The sequence below is a fragment of the Lutjanus erythropterus genome, chromosome 19 (genome assembly GCF_056507025.1).
Source record: "Lutjanus erythropterus isolate fLutEry1 chromosome 19, fLutEry1.hap2, whole genome shotgun sequence".
Lineage (NCBI taxonomy): Eukaryota > Metazoa > Chordata > Actinopteri > Lutjaniformes > Lutjanidae > Lutjanus > Lutjanus erythropterus.
In genome coordinates this window covers 28,278,348-28,289,661 of record NC_139335.1, presented here as the reverse complement: position 1 = coordinate 28,289,661, position 11,314 = coordinate 28,278,348, and the positions used below count along the sequence as shown (strand labels likewise).

The window sequence follows — 11,314 nt, the reverse complement described above, 5'->3', positions numbered from 1 at the left end:
CGGGAAAAAATAATTATTTCAAAATAAAATAACAACACATAAATAAACATAAGTTTGCATCGTGTCAGTCGTACTAATAAGAAATTAATTTGCGTGAGTGTTTATGAATTATAACTGACTTATTCGAGAAACTGGTAGAATTGCAGACTTCATCTGGAGCAAAGAATTTGAACTTTTCTTATGTTGAACCTGATGCTCATACTTGTACTTCCGGTTCGAAGGCTGAAGGCACCGCTGCTTCACGGGTTGTAGTTGAACCATAAACGGGCGTTGTTGTTACTGCGTCTGCCATTTTGATTAGAAGTACTTTGCGCGCAATAGATGGTGTAAAGTGATTCCCGAGGAGATATCGTAGTACTTTAAATCAAGGCTACACAACTTTAGGCAAAATGCTTTCAGCAGCCCAGCTACTCGATGAGTTAATGGGCCGAGATAGAAACTTGGCCCCTGACGAGAAGCGGTCCAACGTGCGGTGGGACGACGAGAGCGTAAGTTAGCATTCTAGCTAACGTTAACCTCAGCAAACCAGCTAAAATGTCTGAAACAAGTAAGCTTTATAAAGCTACTGGTCCATATTAGTCTACCGGTCTAAATATTACCGATAACACACGGAATTGGCATGTTAAAGTGGCATTTTGGGTGTTGTGAGAAACGCGTGGTAGTGAAATTAGCACCAGAGTTAGCTTATGCTAATGCTAATTCATTGACTAGCAAGGCTCTCAACAGTGTGGATTAGCTGCCTGCACTGCTGCGAGCGTTAGCTTCTAGTCAGTGTAATTATTAGCGCTATAATTTTTCCACTAATATAATGTTACCTGGTAACTTGAGACACAAAGCTAAATTGCCAAATTTGTCTGATTCGCAAGGCTAATTTGTGCCCAAATTAACGTAACACAAGTGTTAGTAACATAATCGGAATCAGAAATACTTCACTGGTACCCAGGGGGAAATTGCTCTTGTTACAGGTACTCCCGTTCAAGAATAGAACACAAATTAACATAGAAAGTCTGTATATAAAAACAAGCAGGTTCTAATAAAATCTGTAAATAAATAGTATAACAGTATTATAACAGAAATGTATACACAAGTATGCACAAAGACTGGTACCTTGTTTTCCAATAGTAGTATGTATGAGTATGTACATATGGAATTATGTTTCATGAGAAAATGAAGAAATAGGAAACAATCGATGCTAAGAATCATGTACACTAATATGCACCAGACAGCAATATATCTAAGTGTAAATAAATAATTGTGCAATAATTCAATGTACTATACATTGTTGTCATGTAGGTCAATTGTGTACAGTTAAATTAGTGCACAGGGTATTGACACACTAAACATATCATTATAGGCATACAACAAATTATTTGGTTACTCTGAGACCAGCAGCAATAGAAAACAATAATAAAATAAATAAAAACATTAACAGAGAGATGGATGAAGAAGAGTGAACAAGATAAATGAGGTTGCCTCCTATATAATGTGTGTATAAGGCATTTGGGTGAGGCAGGTAAACAGTCCAGTGCAAACAGTGCAGTAGGATCCAATGTAACTATCATTAGGAGAGATATTTCAAGAAGAATCCTGTTTGCAATATTAAAAATCTCCCTTTTCCTTTTAAGGTCTGTAGATATTACCTGTGTGGCTTCTGCCCAGCTGAGCTATTCACAAACACCCGCTCGGACTTGGGTAAGTCAAGATGAATATGAATATGTTGTAATATGTCAGTGTCTGACAGTTGCATCTGTTATAATTGATGATAACTGTTATAATTCTTTTCTAGGCCCTTGTGAGAAAATTCATGATGAAAATCTTAGGATAACGTAAGTTCAGATAGTTTTTAATCAACATTAGTGTGTGCCTAGACAGTTCCACCTAATAAATGACGGATTTTGTTCCCATTGTGTCCAGGTATGAGAAGAGCTCTCGGTTCATGAAGGAGGGCTACGAGCGAGACTTCCTGCGCTATCTGCAGTCGCTCTTGGCAGAAGTAGAAAGGCGGATTCGTAGAGGGCATGCCCGGCTCGCACTTTCCCAGGCTCAGCAGAATGCAGGGGTTTGTGAATTTGATTTTAAGACAGTGTTTGGTTCTGTAACCCCTGCTCATCACAGCATCATGCACATTTTGAATATGAAAGAAAATGTCATGGCCTCTGGTAACACAAATGTATTTATTTCTGCAGGGTCCTGGTCCATCAGGAAAAAATGAGGAGAAGGTTCAGGTTCTAACAGAGAAGATCGAAGACCTGGTAGTACAGGTTTGTAAAAACTGTTGCGAAATGAGTTGATAGATGAGTTTTAAAATGAGAAGTGAATAGGAAAATTGCTCCTTTGGAAGATACTGGAATAGGGGCACATTGTATCACACCTGTAATTTCCACCATGGAAAAACCTCTTACCTTACACTCAGAAATTCTTGCAGTTGTCTTGTATTTTATAAGACATCAGTAAACATTCCCAATGACACCTCACAAATCTATTTGTCTGTGTTATGACGTTGCATTGTGTTTAAATGGCTGATGTTTAACTTGTCTCTGTTTTGCTTTGGTTAGATTGAGGAGCTGGGGTCAGAGGGCCGCGTGGAGGAGGCCCAGGGAATGATGAAGCTGGTGGAGCAGCTGAAGGAGGAGAGGGAGCTGCTCAGCTCCACCCCCTCGGTGAGTCAGCCAACTCCAGTTTAATCGTCTACAAGTGCTGCTCATGTAGTGTTATCCGTTAACAAACACGTTTCATTCTTTTACAACAAAAATTCAAATAACTTGGAGTGAAAATGATTCCGCTAAAGCTAAAATCTATTCCTCATTAGAACCAACAATATCCAGGCTGATTTAAATTCTAAATCGGAGGTATCCTTTATCAGAAATATATTGCTTGTTATATCATTCCTTTATAAAGTCTGACTTGTTCTTTTTTTTTCTAGACCATCGAGAGCTTTGCGGCCCAGGAGAAACAGATGGAGGTGTGTGAGGTGTGCGGGGCCTTCCTCATCGTGGGTGATGCACAGTCTCGAGTGGACGATCACTTAATGGGCAAGCAACACATGGGCTACGCAAAGATCAAATCTACTGTAGAGGAGCTAAAGGTAACAGGATCATCTCACACAAAGAATAGATGAGATGCAGTATGCAGTATGCATGAGTTGTGCACAGTCAGCCATATGATCCATGTTGCACCACAACCAAGGAAACTAAAAAAGAAGGAAGGGACATAAGATCACTATAGAACATCTATGCTGCAGACTCTGATGGCAGTTTTATTGAAGCTTGTGAGAGATGCCATGTCAGTCGTGCTATTGGGAGAACAACTGCAAACAAACAAATGAGCACATTTGGATAAATCAGTCAGCATGTTATTCTCTGATTCCTCTATTTCCTCATCAAAGGTCTTACGATGTAGATAACTTGAGTTTTAGTGTGCTTCCACCTTAGATGAACTTGCGCAAAAGTCCAAGCAGGTCAACGATTAATTTATTTATCAATCTAGAGACATTTTTTTAATTATTTGATCAAAAACGGACTCATTAATATTTCAGTAGTTTATTCAGTTACAATCCTAAGAAATATACACATATGGCACACTAGAATAATTGTAATGGTGCCATCATTTAATGTAATTCTAACCCTATTTAATAGACTTTATTTGTCAGCTGCCTGTTAAGAGAAAGATTTGACCTCAAATCCAAAAGGTCTGCTATGACACATTAATTTAACCACTGCATAAACCCTCTGAACTGGAAAATCAGATTTTTTAAAAGAAGTGCTTGACTTAAAACTGGTTAGGACGTGGGGTTTTTTTCCATCACTGGAGTCATATGTAGGTAAGATGATCACTGGCAAATGTTTTTTGCATGTGTGTGGGTAAATAAAGGAAAATAAATGAATCGGACTGTAACAGTCAGTAATTTTAGTTGTAGCAGTTTTCTCACTCAGACAGGGCTGTTAATGTAAACAAAGTATGAAACAGCCAAATAACAGTGTTAAACAGTGTGTGGTATTATGTCAACAGCAGCAGTGCAGACATCACTCTTAACAAGGGGGCGATGAAGTAAATAAATAAAGTGTCTCTGCACCTTGATAATCCTCATATGTTGTGCTTGGGTGCTGATGAAAGTAAAAAGACAGTGCTGTCTTAACTGGATGCTCAGTGCTTCACCTCAGTTGTTAGCACAGTGCAGATTGTCCTGCTGTGATCAGACATTTCCAGTTTGTGGAGCTTATAGGGAGTCATACTGTTGTGTCTCTGTCTAAAATACTCCCACACTTTAGATTATCATGGCAAGGTTTGCTTGCTGCAGTGTGTCCTCTGGGTTAATCCACAATCTGACGAGGTGCAGCAGTTCCTTGCGATGTCGACGCACATCATGCAAATTGACATTTTCGCAATCAGTGATGTCGATTAGGTCAACAAATCGCTCCAGCCCTAATAGTGATGTAATGTCCTGTCTTTCTTTTTAGTTTACTTGACCACAACAAGGATGCAAACAACTATTTTTGTGGTTCTCATAGAGAAATACCTATTCTCTTAGTTTGGTAAAAAAGCAAATTCTTAAATTGCAAATATGTCAAAATGATCTGTGATACTTTGTACAGAGAATTGTTAAGGAGAAGTTAATGTTACATAATTTTTGCTTTTTACGAAAGTGAATGGTGTATAGTAGATTATTTCACTTGCTCTGTGTTTGTTGACTCTGGTAGATCAACTTACCATAATTAATTTGAGGGCATTTGCTCATTTCCTCTCAGGAGAAACTGCGTCGCCGATCAGAAGACCCCCAAGGTGAAAACCCAGTGCTCAGGAGGGACAGAGAAGACCGCGAGCGTGAGAGGGAGGAAAGGGAGAAAAAGCGCAAAGAAGAGGAAGAGAAGGAGAAGGAGCGGGAGAAAGAACGTGAGAAGGAGAGGGAACGTGAAAGGGAGAGAGAGCGCGAGAGGGAGAGAGACAGGGAACGAGACAGAGATAGAGACAGGGACAGGGAGAGGGACAGGGACAGGAGGGCGCGCCGAAGCCACTCCAACAGCCGCCACTCCAGTCGAGCATCAGACAGGAAACGGAGCAGATCCCGTGATCGCCGGAGGTCCAGGAGCAGAGACAAGGACAGGGAGAGGGAACGCAAACGCAGCAGGTACGGCTGACTATCTTGAACCACATTGATGACTATATTCTAACAGTTGTGTTTCACTATAACTGATAGAGGCACAATTTAAACACAAGAATAAACATTACTCTTAGATCCAGGGTTCCTACGCAGTATAGAAAAGTATGGAATTTAATTTTAGTCATTTTAGTTCTGGATAAGGATAGAAAAATGTTTCCAGACTATTTCCCCTGTTCTGTTTTCTAAAATACAACATTCATAAGTTTTTAATGGCACTTGGAGCACACTTTTCCCATGAATGAATTCTCTTTATTTACATTGCCTTTTACAGCAGAGCTGATGGATTGCAAACACACAGTGTAACAGCTGATGTTGTAAAAGTACCAGGCTGATGTCATATGAGGAAAAAATAGGATATGCCTTAGTCTCAAACTATAATTTTAAAATTTGTTAGAATGCTTTTGTATTATTTGTCATCAACCAAGTGTAAACTAATGTTGGATGCCCCAAATCATGTTTTAATGATTCTTATTCAAAAATGTTGTCCCAACTTTGTGCGCACAAAAGCCCTTTTGGTGAGGGATTCCAAATGGGAATGGAAAGCTAAATATGAAATATGGTCCAAAAAATCCACTGACAAGTCTGGAAAAGTATCGGATTTTGAAATGGAGACGTGTAGCTGTGTTTCTTTCATTTTGTTTACTGCCCCAGCTCCAGCTGCTCTAAAAGCAAAAAAAACAAAAACAAAAAAAAACACCGAAAGTAAAGCTTGTCAGTATGTTGTCATTATGAACCTGTTCAGTTGGTCAGTGACCCCTTTCTTAAGACAAACCCCTATTCTTCACTGCCTTTGTGCGTTGGGGTGTGTTCATTTTGGAACCTGGATGCTCATACCAGAAACACTGAAATTACTGGGTAAATCTTGCTTGCTGCTGACAGTATTAATTAAAATGACAAATGCTATCAAAATTTCACTTGACTGCCCAAACAGAACATTTTCTCATTTTATTTGACATGTTAAATACTAGGTTTCCAGGTTTCCAGTAGTGACAAGTGAGGGAGCAATTCCTGGAAATTCAGTCACCCATCTATAGATGCCCAGGGAACATTCTTCCATGTATTAATGATGGTTCTCCTCTGGTTATACAAAAACAAATATGTGCACCTCCTGACTAGAAATCAATTTTTGTGCCACTGAGGCATGACTAAATGGACAGATTATTTTTTTTTTACATACATCTTTCACTTGTTGCCTAAATGATTTATTATCCTCCCCCCATTTACAGGAGCCGGGACAGAGACAGGGATAGGAGGCGCAGCCGTGACCGCTCTGACAGAAAGCGTCGCTCCCGCAGTCGTGACAGGAGGAGGTCGCGCAGCTCAGAGCGCAAATCTCACCGCCATCGCAGCCGCAGCAAGGACAGGGAAAGGGACCGGGACAGGGACAGAGAGCGGTCATCAAAAGACAAAGGTGAGGACTTCAACATGACTTTCATTTGTAATACATGTCAAGTTACTCTATTACCCATTAGATGTTGTGTGTGCAGATGCTATTATACAAAAACACGGTGGCTTCAGGTCCTTGAAAAGTCGTAAAGTTCCCATGAAATGGTGAACAGAGTGCTTGTTGGTGATGTGTTTTCTTGTAAAACAGGCAGTTAGTTAGGGAGAGACTTGCTGCAGATGTTGATTGGCATTTTCAGTAGCCAATAGTGCTGTACGTTAGGCCCCTGCCCTGTAGCTGAAGTGGTCCATGGATCTAAGAAGGACAGCGTTCCTATTAGCTGATTCGTCCTGAACGGAGTGCTCCTAGTGAACAGGGCCAGATCAGGACCAAAGGCCAGTTTGACGACAGGGAATAGACACAGTACCGAGATGGGTTTCTCTCCAGGTTTTGCTCCTGGCACCGCAGGGCTGAGTAATGACTAACTGAGCTAACGGCAATTTGCAGTTAGCTAACTTACTTTAGTAAAAAAACAAAGCTATCTTCCCATCAGGAAACTCCGTAAACCACCTCAATAGTATATTCCCTGTTAGAGTCGGAGGCTGTGTTTGTCCTGGTGACTGGCTGTGTTCACTGGGAGCCTGCTGAGCCCGGTTCTGTTGCTACCTAACAGTAACTATTCACCCTAATTAGTGAATAAAGTTGTAAAGCTGTGCTTTTGTACAGTGAAAATACCGTAGTCCGATCAAGAGCATGAATATGTTCTCCTTCATGCTCCGGCATCATCATAAGTGAGAAAGCATTTCATCTGAATTCTGTAAAGCCCCCAGAGTGCAGGATGAGTCATCAACAGACAAACTCTGAAATACTATTGAAGTGCCCACAAATATCTACAAAACAATTTTTTGTCATTATTGGGCCAGATACTAGTGTAAAGGTGACGTATAGGGCAACCCATGGTGTGATGCCAGTTTCAGTGCCTCTGACAGTAGTTACATTCTTTTAGGTTTTTGCTATTTGTGTTCACACATTTATTCCTCTAGTGACCACTGTGGTGTCTTTCTGAAAGCCATACAAAATTTGGGCAAAAGACTGTAAAGCAGGGAGATTATCAGTCCAGTGTAGAGGAAGATGTGGATGATATTGAATCTGACCAGCAGATTGTCTGAAGGCTAAATGAAACAGGATGGCATTTACATATTTAAAATCCACATATATGCTATAAAATAGAACCACAGTAACAATACAGGGGTCAAAATCACTTTCAGCAGGGGAATTTTTACCTTACATTCACGTATATATGGTGTTACCATACAGTTGTGCCCCAAAGAGAAATGCTTACTTTTTGACCACCGTGTGCATGCATGTTGTTTGCCCAGACCGTAAGACGACAGAGGAGAGGAGCAGCTCTAAGAAAGACAAGCACTCGGACAGCGACGCGGCTTCGATCAAGGCTTCATCAGAAGTGGAACCAATGGAGACGGAGGCGGCTGCCTCTGTCTCCTCCCCACTGCTTAACGGCCAGCAAGAGCTCCTCCATTCTGAAGGTGACACTCAGTCCAATTAAAACTGATCTGATAGGACCTCAGATCAGGCTCAGGTAAGTGCGTCCTCCTCCGCGATCCCCCCTGGCTCTCAACCCAAACCCTCCACCCTTCCCACAACCCCCATCTCCCCTACCCACCCTCTCACCCTACCTCTCCCACCCTGTTTACGTTCAGTTCAATGCCTATGATTTTGTCTTATGTACTATATGCATATATCTTTATCCTGTTTTCGAATAGTGCATCATAAGTATGCACTGAAGATGAAGGACTAGGCCCGATGAATGAGAAGAAGGTAGAAAACATTCACACAAAGCCAAGAGGGAAAGGCCAGTGTAGCCCTGAGCAAACATGCCCGGAGGTACCCCTCGTTTTGTATCGGTTTTTGATCCTTATAGATGTATATTTGTCTTTGTGGACAAAATGGCAGAAAAAATATTAACCAGTCCAATCAAATTTTCCTGCCTGTATTCACCTGTTTTTATTTATTTTTGTTTTTTCTTTTACTTTGAAGTAGGTAAATGTAATTTGATTTGCAGAGATATTCTACTCCATACAGTGAGAAAATTCAGCCACTGTGTGTCTACATGTTTCCATATCTATCATGAGGATTTCTCCTGCTCACATGTAAACACACAGTCCTACTTTGAGCTATCGTCAAATGGTGTATGTGAAAAGCCAAGCCATTTCTTTTAATCATGACTCAAATGCCATGGATTTGTTGTCCAGCTTACTGTGCCTGATAATGCCATGCAGTGTGTGTTTGGGGGGTGTTATAGCACCGGGGGCCTTAAGTAACTAACTAACTGGAGGGTAGGGTTTATCGAATGAATTGCAGCTGACTTCCATACCTCACACAGCGTTGGTGTTGTGAGCGAGACCACATGAGAAAAGGGCAAATTAAAAATCATGGATACTCTCTGACTGTCAAACTGTGCAGGTACTCACCCCAGGTACTCCTTTCTCTACCCACATCCATTTCTGAATGCTGTTGCCTGTCAGAAAAAAAAACAATTCTGTACTTCTCCAGAACATGATCTTGAGAGCTTGACTGTGTATATTTTTATTGTCTTTCTTTGTTTTTTTTCTATTTATTTTTTCTACATAAGTTTCAAATATGTTTGGAAAAAGTATTTTAATAATAAAAATGTATTTTAGAGACACAAATTTTAAAATAATGACAATACAGAGATGCACAAGTGGCCTGTTTGATATACCTATGCCAACAGCTAAAGTTGTGTTTATTTCCATGTAGTTTTGATAGGATATTTTTAACGGGCCAGTGTGTAAGATTTACAGGGATGCATTAGCAGAATGTGATAGACATTAGGGCCACAGAATGTAGTTTTAAAAAGTCTTATTGCGATTATTAGACTGAAAATCCAGTGTACGAAATGGTTAGCGAGAATGATCATTTTTGCATTACAGTTTTGACTTGGATATTGGCCTTGCTATAGTGTGATTTTAATAACTGCAATTATTTGTGCAGCCCTAGTAGAAATGTTAATGTATCTTTTCATATAGTTTATAATCACCTGAAAATAAAAATAGAGTTTTGTGGACACTGTAGGCTCTTCTAGATGCTAGGAAGGGCAAGGTGAGGTGACATGTTTGCAATCTGCAAACTCGCTGTTAGGTGCCACTTAATCCTACACACTGGTCCTTAAATGTCACCCTTGTTCAGTTGGCAGGATGCTGTCAGTTTTGCTTTGGCATGAGGAATGTCAACCAGGTTTGATACCATTTTTAAAAGATTAGTCAAAGGTAGTGACAAAACTTTGTGGACCTTTTTGTTTTTAGATTGATCTTAAGTGCAAACTTGTGAACAAAGCAATCCAGTTAAAAATAAACTAAAAATATTTACAAAAAATCAGGCTAAATTCCACTATCATGCTAGTATATGGATAGTATTTTGTGCATTATCAACAGTGTCTCTTGTTCATGATCTACATTTTCCTCTGTGGCTAAATTGAGGGATATATTTGACAAGTAGTTTTTCTGTAGAAGATATTGTTGCTCCAGTAGCAGCAGTTGTTGCTACAAGCACTTGTTGTGGGACCTTTGCTAACATTACATTTTGTGAACATTTTTGCTCAACAGGGGAAGCTGGGATATCTGGTGGAGGAAGACGTGGAAGAGCGCACCCATCCTTAACCTGAACCTGACACTACGCTGCTTAAAAACAAGGTGAACCACAAATGTGTAGTGGCTTATTTAAAAACATGAACATACATGTGTAAATGAGGAGAGAGGAAAAAAAAATATCATTGATCTTCATGTTCCATTACCGGTCTATCTTTTGGCTGGATGAGGGTAGTTGTGGTTCATCTGATATACTTCTTGGTCTAGATGTCAGCCAGGCATCATTTTAAATACCAAACTTAGAGGAGAGTTTCATTCTGGGTTTTTGTGTTCTTATTTTGAAAATCTTCACACATCCTCCTTGTTTCTTGGCATTTTAGTGAAAATGAAATAAAAACCGTGCTTGTGGTTTGTTTTGGTTTGTCAGGTCCCACTTCACTTCCTGACTTTTTAAAAAAAACAAAAAACAGTCAGTTGAACGCGTATGTACAATGTTAGTCCCATGACAGGACGTGTCTCTTTTCTCCTCCACTTAGAGCTCACATTGATTGCTCGTGTCCCCTTACTGTAAAATATACTGATTTAATTTTGATCAAAAAATTTTGAAGACTGAAGATTTGTTTAATTTTGCTCTGCTTTTAATGTCTATGTTGTCTTGATGAATAAAAAGTAAAAACTTGTCATTGCTGCTTCTTTTTCTTCTTTTTTTTCCACCACTGGGACTGTTTACCAGAGCAAAAATGTCTGTTTTGTCTAAGTAAAAGCTCTGTGAATGGGGAAATTTGGAAGTACTAAAGACAGCGAGACCTATAGCACTCTTTTGATCAAGTTCAGTTCCAGCCAGACTTTTATGGGCCTTTACAAATTTGAAATTCATCTTGCATTTTGGCCTTCCATATAAAGGGTATAACAGAATCGTTTGACCAAGCAACGCAAAAGATCCGTGTTCTCAAAGCTTCTGAGTACAAGAGTTGCCCCTGTTATATTTTTAGAATTACAATATTTTCTGAGAATTTTCCCCTTCAAGTTAAGAGTAGATCCTGGTTAAGATAAATTATTCACAATGCATCACATATATATTACTTTGTGTAACAGAGTGTTGGAAGGAAAATAAAACCATACAAGGCTGAAAAATCTCAGCACTTT

The 11,314-nt window shown here is 39.8% G+C and overlaps 1 protein-coding gene across 1 annotated transcript; it reads left to right on the top strand.

The window, feature by feature from the left end:
• The first annotated feature begins 238 nt into the window (after positions 1-238).
• luc7l3 (LUC7-like 3 pre-mRNA splicing factor) lies at positions 239-10,851 on the top strand. The gene is made up of 11 exons (XM_084744287.1): positions 239-488; positions 1,626-1,692; positions 1,787-1,826; positions 1,915-2,059; positions 2,187-2,261; positions 2,556-2,660; positions 2,924-3,085; positions 4,746-5,125; positions 6,385-6,569; positions 7,922-8,142; positions 10,187-10,851. The coding sequence occupies exons 1-10, from the start codon at positions 390-392 to the stop codon at positions 8,107-8,109; spliced, it is 1,446 nt and encodes a 481-aa protein (XP_084600413.1). The 5' UTR covers positions 239-389; the 3' UTR covers positions 8,110-8,142; positions 10,187-10,851.
• Positions 10,852-11,314: the final 463 nt, after the last annotated feature.

Excerpts from the sequence above, each read along its gene's own strand:
- luc7l3 (XM_084744287.1), top strand. The coding sequence starts at position 390 with ATGCTTTCAGCAGCCCAGCTACTCGATGAGTTAATGGGCCGAGATAGA. Across the intron at positions 489-1,625 it reads TGCGGTGGGACGACGAGAGC|GTCTGTAGATATTACCTGTG; the intron begins GTAAGTTAGCAT and ends TTTCCTTTTAAG. Across the intron at positions 1,693-1,786 it reads AAACACCCGCTCGGACTTGG|GCCCTTGTGAGAAAATTCAT; the intron begins GTAAGTCAAGAT and ends ATTCTTTTCTAG.